Below are 19,722 nucleotides of genomic sequence, written 5' to 3'. Positions count from 1 at the left end.
ATATTGAACGGCAATAGTATCGATAAGTGCATCAGGTATTGTAATGAATAATCTTGTGGGCACTGAGCACAGTCTGCCCCCAATTAATTTATTTCGGACCGCAATCGGGGAGAGATAGAATCTTCCGTTGCTCTAATTTCATTCGATTAACAAACAGTTTGCCAAAGCTCTCCGTATTTCTCACTCTGATGTGTTAGTCTATGTACTGAGAGTTTAAAGGTATGAAGCATCATAATATACACGCATGTATGGCGAAGTTGGAAAAGCCAGCAACAGTATAATATATAGTTGGTATGTTGATCCGACCCCATACCTACATATAAGGTATACACAATCGAAATCTTAACGTGTCGACAGCGATCTATGAGCTGTAGATACATTGTATATATGTATATCTTATACGTATTTTCAGTAGGTATTTTAGAACACGGATATTTTTGTGCATGATGATATTATGAAAAATCATATATTTTATGCATACGAACAGATTGAAACTATATGTAAAACACAAGAAACCAACCGGCAGCATAAGTTTCTCTATAGTTTATCGCTCATAAGCATCTGACTGAGGCTGCACACAAAAAAACACACGCCTTCCCTTTGCACAAGCGTTTCTGGAAATTGCACAGTGCGAGTGTGTGTGTGTCCATATACATACGTATGTATATATATATGTGATACACTTGTATAAGAGCCATTATACGTGGTGCTCTCCTGCCCGCGGCATGTGATGTGTCTCTAATCAAGAACATGCGGGAAATCAAGGGAGAAGAAGGGGAGATGAGGAATAACACATGTTTTTAGCCGTTGGTATAGGTCAATAAATGTCGTGGATATCGTGCAGGATTACTGTATAAGCAGCGGTAAAGGTAAATATATATGTACATAGTAGGTGGTATACTTAATTACAGTGAGAGGTAGTTAGTTGATGAGCCAGAGAGAGAGAGAGAGAGAAAAAGGATCGTTTTTGCCAACTTTTGTTGTTATTAAATAACATTTATAGCACATACTTTGGTTGCTACGAGCCTTTCGAGAGACACGACGATTTTTATGTCTTACATCTATTTTAAGCCGCAATATATACCCCACATGACATACTCGGCATGGTATATGTTTACGAGTGCGCGTAATGATCCGTATACATATATATGCGTGTGTACGTCCATCATACGGATTGATAGAGTCCTTCGATGGAATGGATCTCGCGCTGTATAAATATACACTCCACGTATAATATACAGGTATACGTTGTAAGAGGTTTGTAGTACAATAAATAATGGACTATGTGGGGAGGATTCGTTTGCATGGATTGAGAGACACCATACGTATATTTATACCAATGCAAGTAAAGGGAAATTTGCAGTTTTTCCTTTGTTGGCATGATTGATTCCTATTTTTCGGATTATTAATTGATCGTCTAAGGTAAGGTAAGGTGCCCTGGCCCTACACAACACCGCGACGAATCAATCGAAAGGAACGCAAGCGCATATTTATAAGTACATGGAATAAATTAGAGTACATCTTTGGTATAAATAGGTAAATATAGTTATAATATTGTATACACCCCCCCGGAGAGCACCACGTAATCCCCGACTTTAGAAACAACAACAGCATAGCCTGCCACCGGCCGTTTAAAATAAAAATGACAATAGACGCAGAGCTGGTGTACATACATAATATACCTATAGGCCGGTTGGGTGACGAATGAGCAAAAGATCGGATCGCGTCAGCGTCACCGGTATATTTTTACACTTCAACATGATCGGTACACCAATACTACGTACTGATGGCTCTACGCGTGCAATATACACATAGGGTAATGTATAACAAGTATACCTACACATTTGGATGATATGTTTATAAAATATAAATAACTGCAAACATCTGTAACAATTATCGGTATATACCTATTATGTTGTGCACAAAAAAAAAATAATCGCGGACTCGTACGCAGAATAACGGTCAAGAAGTGGGGGTCAGGGGGAATATGTATTATATATATTATACCTAAGGACAAATCAGCGGTGTCGGCAAAAAATAGTGTCAAGCCCCGTTCTTCGGTCACTACACGGGCAATGCAAGGTGGGTTGTACCCACGTGCATATACGTATAATATGAGCCGGAAGAAGAATAAGAAGAAGAAGTAAAACAGCGAATGAACGGAGCAGATAGATAGATAGTAGGTACGTAATAAGTGAGTACGTTATTGCAAGCAAAGCATACCTATACGTGTATGTATACATAGGAGTAGAGGGAGAGCATAGTGTATAGTATATATACTACATAGCAATAGGAAGCACAAGGAAGATAGATACAGGAGAGGAGGGGGGAGGGGGTAAAAAGAGAGCCGGCTCGTGCGTTTATAAATCGTCGCTCGGCAAGAGTCAGCTCTATAAGAGTCGTGTGTTGCTTATCCTGATGCATGTATACGCGAGTGTGACGAGGCTGTACGTACACGTCATATAGGAGGGCACATATACTTATAACGTTTTTGTTATTTAGCCAAGGTATATTCACATTATACGTATCTACCGCAAAAGTTATCCCTAGGCTGCAAAACTCTCCCCCCGCCATCCCCTGGAGGTTTTTCCTTCCTCCGGCACAATATAACGGAGCTTGCTCTCGCGCGCGGATAATGAGCGAGTAGTCCTCCCCCTTTTTTTTCGCCTCGCTTCTCTCGGTGATACGGGAACGGCTGTGTAGGGTACTTATATATATAGCGGCGCAACAACAACTACACCCATCCTAGTGCGCGCTTAGATCGGCGAGCGATCGGACACCTTCCAGTGCGACTCGTCCGCGATTATTTTCCGATACTTGCTCCGATTCGGAACATCAGGGAGTGTGTGTTGTACGGGGCTCGACTTTGTTTCGACCTTTTTCCTTTTTTTTTTTTTTTGTTTCAAGATAAGCAATTACTGTTGTGGCTGCTGATGTTGTTTTCGGCGTAGGTGAGTTTTTAACATTGCATTAATACGTTACATATACCCATACCCTGCCAGTGTATATTTATATAACCCGTTGGCCAAAAGTATGCTAATTATAACAAATGCTACGGTTTTATCACTCGTATAATCATTAGGTACTAAGAGTAGGGCGGTTAAACTTTAAGGGGGCTCCCCGTGTTTATTGCCCGTAGATTCTCTTCCCCCTTTTTTATACTTGTCGATACACGTCCCCTTTGACGTATACGTAATCTCTTTTTCTCTCGTCTCGTCCGTATAGACGCAAGGAAACTCCTCTGCGTGTGTATACGTTTGGCATTTTTTTTTTTCTCAGTGTTTTTCTCTCGTACAAAAATGTATGCTAATGCACGCAAAGGTGTAGCGAGTTTGCTCGAAATTTTTCGTCCTTTTTGTCATTTTTTCCTCTTTCTCGTATTCTCCTTTGGGATGCAGGTACCTACACGCGTGTATAGACCATCGTGCGGAAACATTTCTTCCCCCTTCAACAGGTACATTACGATTAATTCCCTTTTTCTCTGCTTGAGAAATCTTATAGAATATGTTACGTGGAAACGGCATAAAAAAACTGCCAAAGCCCTATTGGATACGCCTCCTTTGTTGTGCGCGGCCGCGTATCAGCGTAATGCTATACTTTACTTGGATCTTTTTTTTTTTTTTTTTTTTTTTTTTTTGTTTTTTTTTTTTTTCATTCGTAGAAAAGCGACCTACGCCAAAGCAACAGGTCGTCGCGAAAAAAGAAAAATCGTATGGGTATACAATCGGGGGAGTCAAATGACTTTCAATTTAATTTAATTCAATAGGTACGCGCGTAGTTATACCTAAACGCATAGGAGGATGAGTAAAAATATGCACGCGAGAATAATATTTATACAATAAATGCACGTGAATAAGTAGGTACATTTGTACATTTCCTGGTAAATTCGCACTAGTGACATAATTTTGTTCAAACACGAATATCTTCATTATATTCGCTCCGTAGATGAGTTATGATGAAAGGGAGGGCTGGCGCTTCAACACACGCACTCTTGTGGAAAAGGGAGCTAAGGATAACGGATGAAGGGTGACAGTCGCTTGAATTACTTGGCTTCCATAAGATTGAGCCTGGGCTATGGGGGTATATAATATGCAACGATAGCAGCATCGTGCGAGCATAGTTCAACGTACTTGAACAAAATGTATATCAAAGTAGTACTCAACGAGAGTTTGAAACAAATAAAATAAATCGATTTATTATCCATTATCATGTTTTACCGGCTCAACTAAGCTGAACCACTCGAACGCTGTACAGTGCTAAACACGCCTGTCATACGCTTGCTTGTGCACGCATGATGTAGCCGTGTTAAATTATAAGTGACGGGATATGCAATACTTTAGTTGCATGATGTAGGTATATATTCGTACTAACGTTTTTCAAACGTTTTTACCGTGCAAAAATTATATGATTTGATACAGCTCGTTAAACGGGGTATGATAAGCCAATTTCTTTTTTTTTCAAACACTTGTTAGCATTGTACACTTCATAAATCGCTATATTTTTAATTTGTGGAATAATCGACAGATCAGCGTAATATCATCGATTTTTATTAGGATATGTGGAAAGAAACATTGAGAAAAATTTTTTTTTCCTTCAATTTTTAATTGTCTGTATCTTATACTTCTTGAAGTATTTAATATCACGAAGATAAAGTTAAAATTTGATTGCAAATACAAAAACTGCAGGTTTAGAGCGTTTGTGGTATACGTAATAAAAAAAACCATATGTTATCACAATTGCGTTGGTTCGACTAAAGGAAGATCCATACGTAAATATACTTATGCCTCTGACCAAAACTATAGGAAAATTCAGATTTGCTCATCAAATCGTACTGGGATATCTTTATTTTTCATCATGTAATATAATACTTATAGTGATAAACTGGATATTTACTGATATTAGTGATATCAATTACAAAATATATCATATTACAAATTTGCAATTGTATACCTAAAGATTAATTAAGCCGTTCGACGCTTCAATTTGGACCATAAAGTAACGACATGTAAGGTATAATCGTTGTTGTGTATGTTTTCATTATTTATTTACCAATCGTATACAAAGAAACGTAATTGGGTGTCATTTCAAGTCGAGGAAAAAAAAAAAAAAAAAAAAACGCATGCACTTTTACATATACTTTTAGACTAACTTTTCCATCAAGTAGACGCTCTAAACTTGTAATTTTCTACTTAAAGTAAATTTTAATATTATCCTCATGATAGTAATTATTTTAACCGATATAAATGCTTTAAGCAAAAGGCTTTTTTCTAATGTCCCGAAAATATCCTTTTTCTGCGCTGCCCCGGCGAAATGCTCGATTCATTCGTAAGGTACTTATACCGTGCAACCATAAATCTACATCTACTAGGAACATCGCGCAGGTTCGTATAATTTCGAGGCTCAGCCGATTATTTACGATTTGCGATTGATCCACCGGGGAGGGCATGCGCGCGTTAGCCGTTATGTATGCGGAGACGCGGAGATAGCAGTTTATCCGAGCTCATCTGTGATTAGAGATCCAATGCATCCCAGCACTACGACTCGTTTTAAAAATCTGCACTGCTGGTACAGGTGTGCATACTCTACCGATGTAAACTATACGAATAGTATATAACTACGCCTACACGGGGCATGAAGAATATTTTAGAAACTAAGATTAGAAACACTAGCCTGTTACAATATTATACTGGCACATACCCTGGTAGAAACGTTACTATAGATACGTCAATGTACATACTTAAATGGGCTTACAACATGTTGACGAGTTTCTAGCCAGTTTACGTAGTAACGTTTCTACCAGGGTACATGCTCCCGTATAATACGTAAATCTCGTGTGAATTGAACAATGATAAATTAAACAATAATAACAGTATAACAGTGATAACAGTGAAATTATGTTGACAATCCGGACTATACCCTTCTTTGTCATGCAAAAATTTTAGCGTAGCGAGAAATGATTGATCGCGTGACGAGCTTTTCCCAGCTTTTTGTTGACGGCTGATTGTGAGTCATATATTTGAGAATCCGAGGACTCGCTTATTTGGATATGTATCTTGATAAGCCATCGGCTACCACGGGGTTTTTTCGCGCGCGTCTCTCTACATTCAATCATGAATTATTTTTAGCTGCTTCGCGCGTTACGCAACTAGTTAAATCCAAACTCCATTCGGTTTATTCACTACAACAGTTATTATTATTATTATTATTATTATTACTATTATTGTTATTAGTAAGATATTTTTTAACCATTAAAAATAATTCAAATTTGTTATTTTAATCAATTGTAGTTCAGAATAATTTAATTAATATTTTTATAGTAAATTATACTGCTGGAAAACACCTAGGAAGCATCGGCTTTGCTGTAACTTCTGAATTTTTCTATCCCGAGAAAAATATCCGTTAATAATGCAAATATCGAAAAAGACGGAGAATTTCATAATCATTGAAATTGATAAAAATTTCCATTCGAATAAACTGTGTATGCCTATTAAATAGCCGTATCTCTCTGAATAATGGAAATATTAAAAATAAGTAGGGAATTTTATAATTAGTTTTTTTTGGAAATAAAAAAAAAATTTCCTTTAGAATAAACGGCACGCAGCACTTGCAAACTTAGTATAAGTTATTTCTATTACTTTAATACTTTGAAATTAATTAAAACTATTGATTTGAGTTATCGGTATTGAGAAGTGGCCATTTTTAAAATAATTTTTTCTAAACAAAACCTTCTGGACAGTACATAACACTGCTATGAACATCTAGTGTGCACCTGCTTTATTATTATTACACGGTGCACTCATAGATTACTGATTTTGAAGTGTTGATATCAATTTCCGTACTTGTTGGCGCGTGTCGCTAGGACCCCTTGTGCTTGTGGATGCGCCACCAGGTGCGAAGACAAGTTTTTTCTACCAAGGGCGCAGTAAACGTCCAAAGATAAAGAAAAAGTAAATCTACAGGAGGAAAAATTTTTCCCATAAATTAAGTTCAGTGTGTAACTTTCTTATGTATTTGCCACATAAATTGTTGTGACCCTTCCCTGTATTATTTGTACGCGACAACTTTCCGCGCAAAGCTCGACTGCGGGTGGCGCTAATTTCATTCAAGCCAAGATGTTGTCGCAAGTCGCACAAAACTCCAACTATAGCTGGTCTACTTTTACGCCTCTTTAAGATGCGAGTTGGGGAGAACCAACCGTTTCTCTCGCTCCATCGAGCGAATCGTATAATTTTTTTTTTTTTTTTTTTCATGCCATTTTTATGTATCCACCATCAGCATCACCGTGGTTAAGTTCTCGTATAGGTAGGCAGAGATCCTTTGCGTCCTCCCACATGGACGAAACGTCTGGGAAAGAAAGCGCTACCTTGAAAATGGGCTTTGCAATATACGTTTTGTTCAACAGAGAGAAAAGTTTTGATGGCACGTTGCCTATAATAGTCTACCATTTGTCAGCTCTTTTTTTCCCCCCAACTGCCACGACAGATTTTTCCATGGCAAGGCAGTGCTTTCTTTCCACGAATCAGGGACTTTTAATTTTCGACAATTGGTTTGGAAAGAAAAAAAAAAAAATATGGATTCATGCGAGGAACGCATCGCGCTCAGTGTAAGGTACATACTTCCCGTGAGAGCATACATTAGGTACTTACAGTTATACACTCGTGCGCACTTCTTGAAAAGATGAGTACACCTACGTATACATACTCACATCTTTCTTCTTGACTATACTTCCAAACAATATACTCAAAACTGTTGTATTCAGCTACTTATAAGTATGGTCTTCTTATGCTCATTTGCATGAAGCTGAAATGCGTTATAAGATAGGTACCCATGCCTATTGGGGTATGAGCGTGCGTACCTATAACTTGTGTAGTTTGGTATCGCATAACTATCATACTGTCATCTATTGTACCTATATCTATTGTGTGCCTGTCTGACTAAACTTTCGATGTTATACGCTTACATCTGTTGTATGCGTGTGTACCTATACCTATACGTACTCGTATGCCCATTCGTCACGGTCTCCCTCGTTTATAAGTTTGCGCATATACGCGGAGTACATGCGGTAGTAATACTACTTGTACGTGTATATATATATATATATGTGCATATTGATACACGCACCTACACACGTGTGCATAAGAATGTATGAGCAGCCGCACAATGTACGCACGGGGGATATCGGTATTTTATGTAGATTGTCTGTCGGGGGGAAAAAAAAAAAAAATTACCCGAGCGTAAAGATCAATTCCTTTTTTCCTCGTGATGTAATATCTCTGACTGTAGAAACGAGCGACGCTTTGGTTCAACGATTTATTCGCGAAGGAAAAAAAAAAGCATGTATAGGTATCCAAACATTTTGTCTTCTTGCCAAACTTGAGTGAATACGTGCGTGGAATGGTAAACCTGCAGTAATGGAGAACGACTATAACAGTGGCGTATTATACCCATTGTAGAGTATAACAATACGTAAATCCACTTGTTATTGTGTGGATGACTTATTTCCCGCAATGAGTGATTGTTTGCAACCATTGATTTTTTGAGATTATGGATGTTTGATCGATCAAGTTCATTGTGTATTTGTTCTTGGAAATCGATGCTTCCTTGGAAACTTTACTTGTTCTCACTTTAATTCTTACTTTTATTATTTACTCAGAGGGAGCGAGTATTAATTCATTTTGGTCGCACTTCATGCATACCTGCACACATACAATTGTATATTCCCTTTGCACCGATAAACAAGTATTTATGTACAGTCAATAGTCGGAGCTAATATAGAAGCTATACGCGCCCTCTGGAAGGATACTGAGCTTTTTTTCAATTATATCCAACTAGGCTTTACAGATAATAGGGTTTCGAGCATAGAATTTTCAAGTTGTGTTTTTCAAATCCACGATTTGTCGCGTGTCAATTAAACAAAATTTTCTCAAGTAGTTAATTGTCAACGTATACTTTGACATTTTATGTGTGTGTACATCATTTATCAAACAACACAACAACATTGTGGTATCTTACCAGGTCTTGTTCGTTTTTTTTTTTTTTTTTTCCAATAAAAATTGCGCGATTCATACATTTCTTTATTTTACACTCAATGTCACATAGTCATATGATCGTATATACATGTATGAACATGTGGGCTCGTCGCCTCTTTAGTTAGAGATACTGCTGACAAGCAAAACACGGGGCACATACGTATACGTACCCATAAATCGATAATGGCCACGTCGGTCGCGCTCACTTGTACAATTATTAATCCCGGCGTGTGCACTTAGCATCACGCGGATGACTGATTGGCGCAATGACAAATAATCATAATTAATCGTAGGAATGTTTTGATTGATTCCTTTTTTTTTTGTTCGCTTTTCCTTACTTCTTCCATACGCGACGAAGCTCGCTCATTGTTCCCCGCGACATAATTGAACGATGCACACCCAACCAACCCACACATGCGCGACACAACAAATCATGACATTGTAAATAGAGTTTACATGTACATACTGGGACTTGAGTATATGATGCGTTAAAAGGAATTTATCGCGCGTATAAACTTATGGCCTACAATGTGATGTACAATGCCTAGTAAAACCCATACAACTGGATAATACTCAATTAAGTGTGTATAAGCAGAGAGGTGTTGTGGACCAATCAGTCTTATGATTTGCGCGCGTGTATTGGTTCTTATGGGGGCAACGCGGGGAACGCAGAGAAAGAGATCGATGCCAAGGCGAGCACTTCGATGAGCTATTCATGTTATTCACGCTCTTCTCGGAAACTCGATCGAAAATCAGTTTTCATTCTCTTGCCCTCATACGATAAAACGTCTATACAGCTATGATGAAACGTGGAAAAAAACAAAAAATCAACGTCTCGTTTTAAAATCAATCAAGTTGTTAGCTAGTGTAGGTCGATATTGTTGCTGTTGTCTTTGTCATAATCATCGTATAGTTGCGAGATGCGACAATGCCAGCAGGTACGCGTATACGTATATATTTATATAGGAAAACTTTTGCGGCAGAGCGTACAGGGTACGAGGGCGCGACCACTTTTTGAATCAGTCACCTTCGTTGGCCTTATATCAATTGGGTCACTTTCGTATGATTTATATATGTATACAGGTATGGACACGTCACACATCCACGCGTGTAAGTATACCTGTTTTACTTCAACTCTGCTAATCGTTAAATCGTTATCGGCGAGCCCAGCCATACTTGGACATTGCATGTGATGCAAAAACGAATTTTCCCGGGGCGAGAGGACCAAAGATTAATTACAACAGCACACTTGCGAGGCAGCATGTACAGATGTATATATATATATATATATATTGCGTTAACACATATACGATGGTGTCTACGGCGAAATGGTTGTACATGTGAAGTGCGCACACCGCACGTAATCCGATTCTCGGACGCCCATTTGAATTTGAAGCTATTATAGAGAGGAGCCATTCTTGTGAGGAATCATCCAATGAAATAATGTCACTTGAAACTGAGAGTTCGAGAATCGGGTTACGTGGCGTGTACATTATACGGCCCATATGAATTAAGTTTATTTGATACCAATGCAACGCCTGAGAAAAAGAGAGCTCCGGTACTACCACGATGTGGAAGCTATACTTTTTTAATGCATTAATTTTCTACCGATTCTACGAACAAAAATTTTAATTCTGCTTGGGATATTTGGATGAAGATGATAATTATTTCTTTCACATTGTTTAGTTTATTTTAATGTCAGTCGAGCAATATAGCTTCAATTTTTTTCACGAAAAGTGAAAAACCCTGACATTTGCCAAAGATGAATTTTCAATTTCCAAAACTACGGCATGAGACAAAATAAGCATAAACACATTTTCTACTACTCGATAAGCCTGTTCCGACAAAATTCGATACAAACGTAAATAAGAATTGTTTCACGAACAAAAAAAAATCAAATATCCCAAAAATCGCGTCACACGCGTTGGGTTTTAAATTACGTTCGTGAACATTTTCAATTCAGGAAGACTTTCTTTCTGACTAAAGTTTTTTTTTTTTTTTGCGAGATCGCATCCATATCATACGCACGGTCCAACGATCATCTCGAGAACATTCAGAGAACCCGTTATCTCACCCGGCCGTTAAGAGAAAAAAAAAAAAAAAGAAAGCCTTCCGCCGATCCTCGTCATTCGAAAACGGCTCGCCTGCATCGTCGCGTCGAAGAAAACGAATAAACGAACGCACGATAGATAAAGCCTCGAAACTCGAGAGAGAGAGATGATTTACACAGACTTCTTATCGGCCGGCTCACATAAATCTCGAGCTTCGCTGCGTCAGAAAATTTTCACGATAAAGCAGGACAGCGGGGGTGGGGTGTAGGGAGCGAGGAGGAGCTTGCAGCCACTCGAGAAGCTCATGTGACCGGCTTCCGCTGCGCTGAAAATTCGATGGTGACGCAAGGCGCACACCGTATTGTGCTTCTACATACACCCAGTCACACGTACACATGCCACAGAGATCGACACATACATATACAATGTACAACAAAGGCGAGATGCTCTCTCGTTTCATGTTCCTCCTTCTTTTTTTTCCCTCCCACGTGCAGCTGTTTTCCTCCGATCGGCGGTGTTGTATTTAGAGCAGAGGCAGCAAAGACGTGCAATAATGTGACCTCCCGTAAATCGCTTCGTGAAACGTCTTTGGCCCCCAACTCTGTATTACACCCACGCATTGCTCATTATTACTGTTGTTATTATCATCATCGATAGTTTGAACGGGACGGGTAAAACGTTCCAACAAATATTTTTGTTTCCCGTCAAAGGCAACTTACACTACGCAATAAATAAGCAGTACAATGCGAGCTCTCGACTATTTTCAATTAGCGCACCAATTCGTTATCGTACTTTTTCATTACTTTCCGCGCGGTCGGTTTTCCCTTTTATTCCATAGATGCATGATTATTCACGCAAAGTTACCACCTTCATCATACATTTTACAGAAAATAGATGCATGAAAGTATTTGGAAATAAAAGCAATTGGCATTTTGCAGGATCTGCCGATTGCAGAGGACAAAAGGAAAAAAAAAAAAAAAAAAAAGTCAAAGAGGTAGAAAAGAATAAGGGGGAGAGAGATAGTGACGGCCATGAGGGCGATTTCCACCACACCCCGGCTTCTGCTGCTTTTGGCGGTAGTCTTGCCGTTTGCTTACACCGAAGCTGCCGATCAATACCCCTTGACGCACTTGCGAGCAGAAGGAGGAAGACCGAGGGCCAACGATAACAACGACTACGATGTGGAGGCGGAGGAGGGGGTAGTCACGGTACCCGGCAAGTGGTGGACAACGTCCGGTGAGTACGACACACCGTGTGCCTATATACACATAATTATATGTATACTTCAGCATATACAAACTATGCATTATGGTCCTACTTTCTCACCCATAAATATACAGGTGATATTCAAATGGAAAATTGTTGATTAAAATCACGATGATCGAAAAAGTAATTTTTTGTCCCTTTGGTTACCATAAATTTTAATGACCGTCTAGACATGTTGTAAGCGCACGGGGGGCGTGTCGCATCAAATTTGCATGATTCGGTCCGCGTTCAGATTATTAATACGTTTCTCAAATAATGCTACCAACTATACTTGATATTGATGCACCGAGTATAGGTATACAATATACCACGTAGGTACGTGCCCAATAACGAATCGAATAATCGCACGAAATCATCAAAAATTGTAGTTCCGTGACCGCGACTTGAATTAACCTTAACCGTGCCGTTAGCATTTACACATTTGTATCGAGGGGAAAAAAAAAAAAAAAAAAAAAAAAACCAATTGGGTTGCAGAGTCTCTAGACGGAGGAGGCGACGAGGACGACCCATGGCTGAACGAGCTCGCGGCCCACGAAGAGGAGTACGGCCAGGCATCGCCCGAGCAGGTGAGAAAAAGGGACGAGCCGGTGTCCCTGAAGGAGCTGCTGAGACACTGGGGCGTGGACACGTCGGCGCGCGCCCAGCGGGGAGACATCGAGGTGACGGAGGTGCCCCGTCGCGAGTACGCGGGCAGGGGCGACGTACCGGTCGCTCTCACTGCCCAACTGGGACGCCACAAGCGACAAGCCCCGGGGCGCAAGCTCCTCTGGAGGACGGCCACCGGGGACGAGGACCCGTGGGGCTACGCGGAGAACGACGGCTACCAGGGCGACCAAGCGGACGACAGCAACGAAAGCGAAGAGGAAGAGGAAGAAGCGAAGGAGAAAAGATTCGCGAAAGGCGGTGGTGACGACGACTACCACGACAGGGCGGAGGAGGAGGAGGAGGCGAGGAGGAGCCGGTGGGAGCAGGCGAGGCGGCGTCAGCGCGAGGAAGAGGAGTCGAGGAGTCGGGGTACCGCGGCCAAGAGGCCCGTGGTGGAGCCGGAGCAACCCACGAGCTACGAGGAGAGGCTGAGGCAGTGGCAGCGAATGAAGGAGGAGTACGACAAGCTGGCGCGGGAGAAGCAGAGCGGCCGCTACAGGAACCGGACGAGGACGCCCGAGGAGCTGGAGAACGAGCGCAAGCTCCAGGAGTACATAAGGAGGAACACCCCGATAGACGTGAGCGGCCGCCGGGGCCCGAGGCCGGACGACCAGAGCCCTCCTTCTCCCGTGGTCCCGAGCAACAGGGAGCAAGAGGAGCGGAGGCGAGCCGACGAGGAGCGCCGCAGGTGGTTGGAGCAGCAGCAGCACCTCCACAGGGAGAGGCCGCCACCCCGAGCCGAGGGCCCATCGGCGGCGGTGGCGGGAGTCGGGGGGGAGGAGGAGGAGGAGGAGGAGGAGCGGCAGAGGCTGCGGGAGAACGAGGCGATTCGCCAGGCCGAGTACAGGCGACGCCAGGAGGAGGAACAGCGCCGTAGGCTCGTCGAGGAGCAGAGCCGGCGCTTCGAGGAAGAGCAGCGCAAGGCCCACGAGCTGCAGTCGCGGCCTACCACCGCTGCCCCATCGTCGCCACCTCCTCCTCCTCCTCCTCCGGGTGACCTGCATCACCAGCAACCGCACCGTTACCACCACCACCACTACAACCATCACCATCCACAACAACAAGTGGAAGGGGAAGGGGAAGAGGGGGTTGCCGTGAAAACGAAGCCGGTGAGGATGGGAGGCGGGGAGGACCCGAGGAAACGGCCCTGGCGGACCGAGAGGCCTGCAACTACGAGCACCCTCGAGCCGGCGAGGGAGAACGATGACGGGGACGAGGAAGAGGAGGAGGAGGAGAATAAACACAGGGAGGCTGCTGGATACTCAGACAGGAGGCGACCGGACCAGAGGGGCTGGCACGAGGAGGACAACCGTAGGAGGTGCGCCCTCCCTCCCTCTTTTATTTTTTTTTCTCTTCCTACATACAATGCTCCTGTTCATGATTTTAATTAAAACTCACGAGCAAGTAGATATATATAGGCACTTGTCGTGAGGTGACAGTCCGAGAGAGAGAAGGAGAGCGCAATTAAATACAAGACAGCTATATGGGTATGGGTAGTACCACAAGCGGACCAATCGGACGGAATTTAATTAAGAAAAAAAAAAAAAAACTTTTATTTGAAACATTTTACAATTATTGCCTTTACGTTTCTGTTTCTGTAATATTTATTACATCATTTTTTTCATTTTTACATGAATTAACGTGATCAATGAGTATAAAAAAATGCACAGTTGATTTCAAAATTCATTATTTACGTAGCTGCAAATCAGATGGTACGAATAAAATCTCGGAAAGTATATGAAAAAAATATTCCTTAATGAAGTACAATCCGATGTTTTATTCAAACTATTAGGGTAATCTTTTTCTTTGTAAGAGTAACTAGCAAATTATTTGTTTTTGTTGAAGGATTGAAAAAAAAAAAAAAATTCCTCAACAATCGAAAGCTATAAGTCCTCTAAGCTGTCATACAAATGTGGGGCTCGTTCGACTCGGGGGAGAGAAAAGTAGCAAAGCAAACGTGGATGCCAATATAATATAACGAACGTACACGTATGATAAATGTGTCAAAACTGATTTCGTGAGCTTGGCTTGTGATTATGCTTTTCAAAAAAACGCTTGGTTGTCACAGGTACCTCGAGTTTAAGAAGCACAGCGACACCGTGCACCGCCAGGGTAGACCACCCCTGATGGGCCTCACCACCGCGTCAAGTGACGCGCCTTCAATGCCCGTGACGGCGGCAACGGTGCCAACCTTGCCAAGAGGTAACAATCTTCGGGACGAGGACAAACACAATTATGACGACAACGAGGAGGACCACCTGCGGAGACTAGAGTCCGCACCACCAGTTTCAAAAGTACCCGGCAATCACAACGACACGTCCCAGAAACAGCCCCGACCCCAAGTGACGTCTCGCCTCGGTGGCGCTGGCAATTATCCCGATGGCATCGATTTTCCGGTTAGTTATCCTATTTGTCTACATTATAGGTTGTACCTCCCCTCCACCGTTTGGAGATCAGATCAAGCTCGCGTGCACGCAGAGTCGGAAAACTTCCAAACCCCCGCGTATTATTATCTTTCATTTGAATCACACCATGCAGATAATAAATTCAAAATCGTGATCATGTAACTGTACGTATGTATGTGTGTGATTGAATATGGTTTTCAGAACAGCCATGAACGAGCTCTTTTTTTCAAACGCCACTGAAAGCCGGATCATTGCCAAAAAAACCATTGGCAAATTTTTTTTTTCATGGAAATTTCATTCAAAACTTTAGGTTTTTTTGGTAAAAGTAATTAGTTTTATCCCAGCCAAGTAAAAGAAAATTAAAAAATGAATGTCCTTTCTGGTATACGAACATCGTAGTTATATATGAGTATCCTTTTCTCAATTTTCGTGGTAGGTTGGGGCTATACTGTAACATGTACAATTGTCAAAGTTCGATGAGCAATTAAATCTATCTATCTATGCTACATTTAAAAAAAAAAAAAAAAATGAATAAGGAGGGATCAATAATGATGGCGTGAGAACAATATAATTATTATTTACAGGGTATCAGTCCACACCGACGAGGCCCGGAAGCAAATCGCTTTCCAGCTCCCGTGACGCCCCGAGCGCCCTCCAAAAGCCCCAAGCCCTGCGTCTGGGCGATTGTGGTCTGCTGCAGAAATACGAACAACATGGAGCGCCAGACCCGCTGCTTCGAGGCTACCGACTGTCCCAGCTGGGACAGCGAGCGCTGCATCGACAACAACATACGCGCTGCTAATCGGGAGATCATGAATTTTTACATCAAGTCGCGGGCTTCCTTTCTGTAGCTCACCTATACCTAACATTCTAATGCACATACGTACGTGGCGCGTGATTCAGATAGTTTTTAACCTTTATTTTTGTATTTTCCCCGTTACCACGCTAAACGCTAAATCGTTCGATAATTATTTGACCAGGGCATACCATAAAAATTTTTTTCAATCCCAACGGCTCATGGCACTCACACACCTATCTGCATTATAAGATTTACTGGATTTTAACTGCTCATTTGTGGAATCGTGTAATTTCGTAAATGAGCTTTCTCCTTCGTACTATGCATGCATGTGTATAGGGTATTTATTTTTCGAAAAATATATGATATTTTATGTTTTGTTTAACGAAGTACAATTGTATTTAAAATAAAATAACGTTTGGGGGGAAAAAAACAAGAAAAAATTAATTGCAAGTATTTATAATGACTTTAACAAAACCGTTGGTATATTTTAATTAATAATGAACAAAACTCAAAGTTTTTAACTTTAATTCATCATTTCAAATATAATCATTGTCGATGTTGTATTTCAAATGAAACTTTTATTCGATTGGATATTCAAGGAAGTTTAGACCACGATCACGTGAGGGCCAATAAATAAAATAAAATACTCATAGTATCTGGTTTTATTTATTGGTTCTCGAATGGTCGTATCTACGTTTGTTCAAGTATTTTATTTGAACTAATGTTTTCAGATGTAACAATGACAGATGTAATGTTTTATTTTAATATTTATATTCAAGTAAAGATAATTAAGTGTTCAAATAAGCTTCATTAAAGCTCAAATAAAGTATCTTTGAGTATTTAAGTATAATATGTATAATCGATGTGCTACCTATTATCTATTTGTAAACGATTTGACTGTAACGCCCATTACCATTTACATAAATTATTTCATACAATTGTTGCTTACATCGGTTGTATTTCTATTAAATAATTTTTCGATGGGTTTGATTTTTTTACGCTTTTTGGAAACATACGCGATAAATATTGTTGCGTGAGACAAAGTAACATGGAATTAAATTTTAATAAAATATTTAATTGCAATAATTTATACATTTGCTACAAAAAAAAGTAATACATATAAATAAAAAATATATATATATACTAATCGAGTCTTTGAAATCAGTGGTATCAATGGTTATTGTTATGAATCTTTTTTTTCCAATGTCAACTCTTTCCTTTCAGTTTTTTTTTTTTTTTTCTACAAAAAAACATTTGTTATTCCCAAGTGATCGATAAAAATCGCTTTCAAGAGGATGCGCGTCGCGGCGTTTTGTGTCACCAACACTGCCAACACATGCTCAGGCTTCAAACTTGCGTTTAGGTACTACTGCATATTCTGAAAACTGTACGTGTCCGTGTACCCACAACAGTGGAAACAAAAAGCATCGCATGTAAGGTATACATATTATACCTTACAAACTATTGTGAACACGAGTGTGAAATGCAGCAGTGACGGGTATAGAGTACTAAAATGTGACATATTTAACGTGTGAAATGCCGCAGACGTTTCTTTCTCTTATCTCTGACGAGAGATGAACTTAAGAGGCGTACGACAATATGCGCTTTTATGTAATTTCATTCAAATGGTCATCGTGGTTGTAAAATATTAATAATAACAAATATCATTATCATTATTATTACTATTATTACAATCATAATAATAAATATTTACTTTATCTTACATTCATAGTTAGTGGCTGTGTTGTGGTACTGATCTAACAAAAATAATGAAACACTTGGTTAGAGAAATGCGGGCTTCGTTAGTGCAAACATGAGAGAAAAATACAGTTAGATTCTGCCAAAAGGTATGACAGTTAGATACATTTATAATGACTTATTTTCCAAAATGAAGAATCTCAAATGATTTTTAACTTTATCTATCGATAAGCAAAATCTACATAAAGCTCTTTTTCCTATTTTGGGGATTTTTTTTTTTTTTACCTTTGGACGTTTATTAGAAAAAGTATAGAGTTCAGCCTATATAATATGGTGACCATCCAGCTACAGCAAGCACAAGGTATTCCCCGGGCCTGTCCCTTGATCTGGTAACATGTACGTGCCAGTAGATACGAAAACTTATACTATTCTGCCCGTGGGCGCTCGGCCGCACAACTGTGGGTTGTGCTTATGGTATAAGAAATAGCAAATAAACCAGCCAACGAACAAACAGAGAAAGAAAGAATTTAGCTTGATTGACTGGAAGATACTTACGAAGTTTTCAATATATGGAGAAATACCTAGTGACAGCAACAACAAAATAATAACAACAACAACGCGTTATACACAATTCGAGTGGAGGAAGGGTAAGAACATAAACAAAAAAAAAGAGAGACCGAGTCAAGCAGAAGCAGTATATATATATATATAATACTGTTAACTGCAGGAGATGAGACGACAATAGAGGAAAGCGAGCGTGCCAAAACGCAACAGGCATCTTAGGCTCGAGGAGAAAGAGTTGGGGGGTGGGGGGTGCAGTACTTTACGATACGTGTATAATATGAGGGGTGAACCGAGTCTACATGCATATATACACACATACAAGTATACGCGCGCATAATATGTAGGTATAGTGGTACATTCATCCCTCGGAAATTGAAGCGAGAGTCTTGGCTCGACGCAGAGAATCAAGTACCCAGAGAGTAGCGTGCTCCTTCTCTTTTTTTTTCAGCATTCGTACAAAATTCAAAGTTTACGGAAGGGGAGAAACAGAGGAAAGGTTAACCGAGTCGGGAATATATTATTTGGATTGGATTTTCCCAGCAGGTCGGTTTCTCCTGGCTCTTCTAGCTCGTTCGCGCAATCAGCCGAAAGCTCAAAGGAATTTCCTTATCCAGCAGCCTAAGGCTCCCGGCAGCTGCGGCTGTGCTCTATAATATCTACTTATACCGTAACTACATATATATTATATGGGTATAGCATCTGTATTTGAGGTGAGCTATACATATATATGCATTGCATGAAATACCTGTTAGCACTTGTGATTATTTTTTTCCCCAATAGTGGGGGGGGATGCAAAATTATTTTTTCTAACATTTCAACATTTTAGCATTTAGAAATGTATGTATCACGCATATGGGCTCAATACATATAAGGTTGTAATTATACACTTTCGTATATGTGTCGATAAATCATGTAAACATTTAATATATATTAATATACTTGTCAATAAAATTCATTTGAAATGAGGGTTGGGAAACATATTCAATCAAGTGGGTGTAACACTCAAAGGACCGTCGCCAATGACTTAATGGTGTTTTGGTGTAAGTATCAGTTACGTGAAGAAAACGGGACTGGGTCACTGGAAGCACCCGCACAATAGATAGTCATGTGCGTATAATATTATATGACGTGTATATATATATATATATATATATATATATATATATATATATAAATACTCTGAATTTGGCGATAACTTATATATTATGTTGGTGTATACTTAGTATAAATATAATGTTAATATACAAATGTATGAGTAATGTAGG

The 19,722-nt window shown here is 40.2% G+C and overlaps 2 protein-coding genes across 2 annotated transcripts in view; one reads left to right on the top strand and one right to left on the bottom strand.

The window, feature by feature from the left end:
• LOC106643130 (uncharacterized) overlaps positions 1–19,722 on the bottom strand; it is a 35,492-nt gene that overhangs the window by 11,628 nt on the left and 4,142 nt on the right. The window lies entirely within an intron of this gene.
• LOC106643141 (uncharacterized) lies at positions 12,602–16,926 on the top strand. The gene is made up of 4 exons (XM_089595426.1): positions 12,602–12,641; positions 12,821–14,309; positions 15,060–15,387; positions 15,981–16,926. The coding sequence occupies exons 1-4, from the start codon at positions 12,602–12,604 to the stop codon at positions 16,245–16,247; spliced, it is 2,124 nt and encodes a 707-aa protein (XP_089451552.1). The 3' UTR covers positions 16,248–16,926.

Source organism: Copidosoma floridanum, unplaced genomic scaffold (genome assembly GCF_036245765.1).
Source record: "Copidosoma floridanum isolate Cflo_tuat_1 unplaced genomic scaffold, Cflo_Japanese_pri ptg000025l, whole genome shotgun sequence".
Taxonomy (NCBI): domain Eukaryota; kingdom Metazoa; phylum Arthropoda; class Insecta; order Hymenoptera; family Encyrtidae; genus Copidosoma; species Copidosoma floridanum.
The sequence above is the reverse complement of the archived record's forward strand: the minus strand, read 5'-3'. Positions and strand labels throughout refer to the sequence as shown.